Consider the following 6,000-nt stretch of genomic DNA (forward strand, 5'->3'; position numbering starts at 1 on the left):
CTCCCGCGCAGCACGTATAATGCTCTCGCGCATGATATTCGATAGGGGACGATAAAGCTCCCGCTCCAAGGTGTCTACAGTTTTGGTATGAAATGGAGAAGTCCTTCTCCGACACATCATCACGGTGCCTGCTGCACAAACTGGAGAGCGGAGTTGGTTTCAAAGTAAATATCACCGATGTTGGCCTGACCTGTGGAAGAACGAACAATTTTCCGCAAACGTGCTTTTTTCCATTTCTTTCTTTCAGGATTTTCCACAAGCTGCTTTGTGGTGGAAGTGGTTTGGCATTGCCTGCACCTCGGATATATTTTTATATAGAGTAATTGTTAAGCTTTTCACTGATACTTGAAGAAACCCCCTTCCACCCGCTCACTGTGGGGGGTGTAATACCTCGGAGGATTATTCCCGCAGAATCCGTGCTGACCCTCTACACAGCGGCATAAAGCAGCCTTAAAGCCAGATTACATTTTCTGGGAGGCGATGAGGCCGCTTTTAGCTCATTCCACAGAACCGATTGATAATATGCATTTCTGCCAATAATGCCAATCACCAGATTAGAGTCACTGAAACCCCTGCTTTCTGTTAAGCAGCCATATAGCCAGATTTTAATCATTTGGCTTCTGTTGATCTGTACAGCAGAGGAGTTGCTTTAATGTGCCGCTTGGTGCGCTGTTAGGGGGTCTCCATGCCTTGACTCATTTGGCCTGGCTGTAGCCATTTTCCTGTGCCCCCCAGTCATTCTATGGATTAGCCCCGGTGCTCGCTCCTGGCACAGGCAATGGGCATGACCTGCACGGCACAGGCCTGGCATTGTGTTCTGTCATACCATGGAACGCGAGGGCCTGCCAAGTCATGGCTGGAAGGACGCCCGTGAAATACCTGTGGATTTCTCAGGGTTAGTAAGCGGGGAGTGGCAAAGAATAAAGTATTCATGGTGCCCATTATATGCCAACATGATCAAGATGTTTGTTTTGGCATTTTCTCAAAAATGATAGGAAGTGTAATCTTGTCTATTAATACTTCACATTCTCAGATATATGGATGGCGAGGATTTGAGTTCCATGTAAACCTCCCACAGCCTGGTCTGCTAAGCCACATATCCTACACCACACATGTTCATGTCACGTGTAGCGTACTTTAGCTTTACACATGTATCCCATGTCCAGCAAAAAACATATAAAAGTGCCTTTAAATACTGGTTATCCCAGTGCACACCGCACCAGATGCCATTCCATGCTGGTTATCCCAGTGCACCCCGCACCAGATCCCATTCCATGCCGGGTATCCCGGTGCACCCCGCACCAGATCCCATTCCATGCCAGGTATCTGGGTGCACCCCGCACCAGATGCCATTCCATGCCGGGTATCTGGGTACACCCCGCACCAGATCCCATTCCATGCCAGGTATCTGGGTGCACCCCGCACCAGATGCCATTCCATGCCGGGTATCTGGGTACACCCTGCACCAGATCCCATTCCATGCCGGGTATCCCGGTGCACCCCGCACCAGATCCTATTCCATGCCGGGTATCTGGGTACACCCCGCACCAGATGCCATTTCATGCCGGGTATCCCAGTGCACTGGGTGCCATTACATCCTCAGATGCCAGTCCGCTCTGTACCAGGTACTATTCCATGCTCATCGTTCCAGGTGCCCCTACCTGCTGGGACGCTGATGCGCTGTCCTGAGTACTATTTCACGACTCCATGTGTGCACATGTCCACTTGATGTTGGTTAAAGACCAGCATTTCTTGCTATTGCCAGTGAAGATTTCAGATGGGAACAACATGACCACTGCTCGGCTTGTCAGAGCGCCAGCCTGCATACTGCAGATGAAGCCAGACTTTGGTTTGTATTTTATCTGACTTTCTGCATCATGTCCGAATGAAATTCCTGTGTAAATCAATGGAAATGTCTTATCGGGTTCAAAGAGCTTAACATAGAAAAGAGCCCCCAGAGTCTGATCACCGCTCTCCTCAAGAATCTATATACATGAAACGGAAGGATTTTTAAATCTGGCTTCTTTACGTCTTCAGTTTGGTCTCTTGGTGTGGGATGGCTCTTGGCACAAGCCCTGGCATCACTGGGCAGAGCGAATTATGGGTCATTCCCATTCATATGTGGCAGAAGCTGGAGCATGAAAAGGTCTTCTCCATCGCTGGAAAATTCATTGTTACCCCTGCGGCTGAACGAGACGGCTCACTGCTCACGCTACTGGCTACAGACAAGCCCACCATGTTGGTGAGCACTAACTGAAAGGTCAACAGTAAAGCAGGAGCATACCTACAGAGCGTCTATACGTGCTACGTATGAGCCGACGCTGCTGTAAAGTTAGGGGCTGTCATGACACCAGTGATGACATAATAGTAATGTTTTCCTTGTTAATTTAGGGTGGAACAGTACATTAACATTCTCGTAATGCAGAGAGACATCCTTCTGCAAATCCATCTTTGGCTTGGTATACATCATCTTGAGGTGCTCCAGTACCTGTAATGCACCAGTACATCATGCCCCCCCCCCAATTGAATCGCCAGTTTTTGTTTTTTTGCAGCCCGGAGGAAGCGCTAGACGCAGAAGAGAGGGTCGCCAAGAGGTTGCTTACGTTTTCAGCAACCGCTTGGCGCCTCTCACTCTCCTCCCGAGGCTTCTGTCTTCAGCGCAGTGCCGGCGTTTTATGCTGAGCACAATATGACACCATATTCCGGCGCTCAGCAGTGAAGTAGCGCGCACCACGACGAAGACACTGAAGACAGAAGCCTCGTGCTCCCACCACAAGACATCTGAAGGTAAGTGAACTACACAGGAGGGAGAGTGTAGATAGTAGAAGGAGGGGGAGAGGGGGGTTGTCAGGCCCCATCCAGACTGCAGTAGAGGGGTGTCCTGTACCATGTATGTCTTGTCTGGTTATGTTTCTAGCTCGGTCTCCCTGTCCCTTGCTCGCTAGGTCTCCCTGTCCCTTGCTCGCTCGGTCCCCCTTACTCTGCTTAACTTTCCGAATCCCAGCCTGCAGATTCGTCTGTAGAGCTATGTCTCATACCTGCTCCAGGGTGCCTGCAGGATATCATTGTGTTTTCAACTGGTCAACATCTGCTGCTATGTCAGGGCCCTGGTTTGTGGCTGCACAACCCTAGATGCCCACCCGGGAAAGTGCAGTCGCCCTGCAAAAGGCCCTGTCCAACTCCACTACTGCGCAATAACTCCTGAACTCCACCTTTGGGCGCTTTGGGTCATTACAGGCAGCTGTATGGACCCAGTACCTGACAGGGGTAGATAGTAAGAAGGGGGGGGTAGATAGTGAGAAATGGGGGTAATAAGAATATTAAAATAAAATCAGTCAATGAGTGAGAGAATGAAAAAATTAATTTGTGTATGAGTTAGAGAATTAATGAATTAATGTGTGAATGAGTGAAAGAATTAATGAATTTGTTAGAATGCAATAATAAATGTGTAACTAAATTGTGTGAAAGAGAGAATTAATGATTGTGTGAATTAGTGAGTGACTGTAAAAGCATGTGCATTATAGATGTAATTGATTTTTGGAAAGACAATGATGGCAAGGGCAGGGTGTTTATGTGATAAAAGGTGGCACAGGTAGCCTGTTTATGGGACAAATATGGCACAGGGTGGGCTGTTTGGGGACAAAGATGTCATATGCTGGGCTGTTTGGGGACAAAGATTGCAAATCCTATGTGTGTTATCTGTGTGCTGGTCTGGTTCTATATGGGCAGTAAGGACACCCGGGCTGGCTTTGGGGTGTGCAACCTGTGATGTATATCTGCTATGCTATGTTTCCATACATTATTTATGTATACCTGCAAATACGGGGCTTGTTTGTCTTATTCAGTTGATGGATATCTGCAAAGCTGTTTTCATGTATTGTTTGTTTGATCTATACCCTCAGTGCTGAGTTTACATGTGATTTTTAGTTGATCTATAACTGCAATGCTGGGTTTGGGTGTTATTCTGTTGCTCTATACCTGCTATACAATGCTTACATACATTATTTGTGTATACCTGCAAATACAGAGTTTTTGCGTCTTATTCAGTTAATCTATACATGCATGTGCTGTTGACATGTTTATTTGATCTATACCCGAACTGCAGGGAGTAAGTAAAGGAGAGGTATGGCTTAGTGAATGACAAAGGGACTCTGGGGATGAGTACAGGGGAGAGGACCTCTCAATGTCACAGTAGGGTCAGGAAGGAAGACTGCAGTCAGCGTGGGAAATATTTTTTTTTTGGCGATAGCAGAGGGAGTGCTTGCATGCTAGGACGCGTGGAGCCTTCCTGGGGTCCAATTTTTTTTCAATATTAAATATATTGGCAACAGGGTCTAATATATATATTTATATATATTGGCAGCAGAGGCCAATATTAATATATATCGGCAGCAGGGTCTAATATTAATGAATGAAAAACAACTGCCAGTTCAGCTGTTAATTTGAAATCATATTTCAATCACCGTCTTTACTTCAAAAAGATAAGTACAGATTATGTAGTTAAAAATGCATGTCTAACACATACCTAACGCATATATATATATATATATATATATATATATATATATATATATAGCGTTTCACAATTGCCCCCCCACTTTGGTCCCTGTCCCCCCCGTGTGCCTCCCTAAATATGAAAGCTAGAGACATTACATACAGACCCCGCGCTGCCTGAGCCAGTCCTGATACCGCAGTCACATTCCCTACATTACATACAGACCCGCCGCTGTCTGACCAGTCCTGATACCGCAGTCACATCCCCTACATTACATACAGACCCGGCGCTGTCTGAGCCAGTCCTGATAACGTAGTCACATCCTCTACATTACATACAGACCCCGCGCTGTCTGACCAGTCCTGATACCGCAGTCACATCCCCTACATTACATACAGACCCGCCGCTGTCTGACCAGTCCTGATAACGCAGTCACATCCCCTACATTACATACAGACCTGCCGTTGTCTGAGCCTGTCCTGATAACACAGTCACATCCCCTACATTACATACAGACCCGCCGCTGTATGAGCCTGTCCTGATTACACGCAGTCACATCCCCTACATTAGATTCAAGCACAGATACTAAAACTCTAAAACTTCTAACCAAATATGTGGCAATGATTCAGTTAAATGTTCCTTTTGGTTATTTGTAATGAATATTTTATATGTAAAACCCCTGTTCTGCGCTCTGGAACATTGGGGCATATGGGGTATTCATGTTTTTTTAAATATTTCCCAGAACTACTGAATTTAGTCATGATTGTTAATAACCAGTTGCATGTTAATGCGTTTTACAGATGGGCTTTTGCCTAAATGAGTTTTGACACAGCAAAGGGGTGTATTATCTGAGCAAGGAGACGGGGGCGCTGAATGTCTGGGGTATGGCAAACAAGAGGTTAATTCTTTCTCGGATTCTTCTAAAGGTGGCCATGAAAGTGGCGGGGATGTGGGGTATTTAGTTTAGTCACCAGGGCCTATAATTCAGACCCCTATTTGTTTACACAATCTCAGAGATTGGGCGGGTTGTTCTGTTCGCTTAATCTCACTTGAAATATGGCAGCAGAGACTCTACAATAGCAGAGTTCGCCTCTGTAATGAGTGGCTATTGTGTAATCATTACAGGCTGGCACAGGCTGGATTTATATTGTTCATTGACTATGGTTTGTCCAACAGGTTCAACAGCGGGATTTGGTGTATCCTGTAAAGCAGAGATAGTTTCTGGCAGCGAGGGGTTTACACGAAATATGCCCAATTCTGGGTTTTCTTTATTTTCTCACTGGGTGTTCACAAGGGAGCCATTTTACATTTTTGTGTAGAATCCTCCATCACAGACCGTTACATTGTCCATCACATCGGACGCGACAGCTGTTGAGAACCAGTAGTTTTATCTGCCGATTGTTAGTCTTGTTTGGCCAGGCTGGTTCTGCCATGCGGACGGATACAGTAACCCGTGTGCAAGCCCAATAGAAGGTATCAACGTTGACTAAGAGTTCAAATATCAG

At 46.1% G+C, this 6,000-nt stretch overlaps 1 protein-coding gene across 1 annotated transcript in view; it reads left to right on the forward strand.

Annotated features, from left to right (window-relative positions):
• The window catches only part of LOC149275925 (centrosomal protein 128-like), a 39,227-nt gene extending 36,204 nt beyond the window's left edge, over positions 1-3,023 (forward strand). Inside the window, exons 25-27 of the mRNA XM_089504117.1 lie at positions 1,405-1,486; positions 2,038-2,242; positions 2,946-3,023. Coding sequence (XP_089360243.1) covers positions 1,405-1,486; positions 2,038-2,242; positions 2,946-3,023 — 365 coding nt within the window. The remainder of the gene's footprint in view (positions 1-1,404; positions 1,487-2,037; positions 2,243-2,945) is intronic.
• Positions 3,024-6,000: the final 2,977 nt, after the last annotated feature.

The sequence above is a fragment of the Sceloporus occidentalis genome, unplaced genomic scaffold, assembly GCF_023333645.1.
Source record: "Sceloporus occidentalis isolate IW3139 unplaced genomic scaffold, rSceOcc1.0.p SCAF_256, whole genome shotgun sequence".
Taxonomy (NCBI): Eukaryota; Metazoa; Chordata; class Lepidosauria; order Squamata; family Phrynosomatidae; genus Sceloporus; species Sceloporus occidentalis.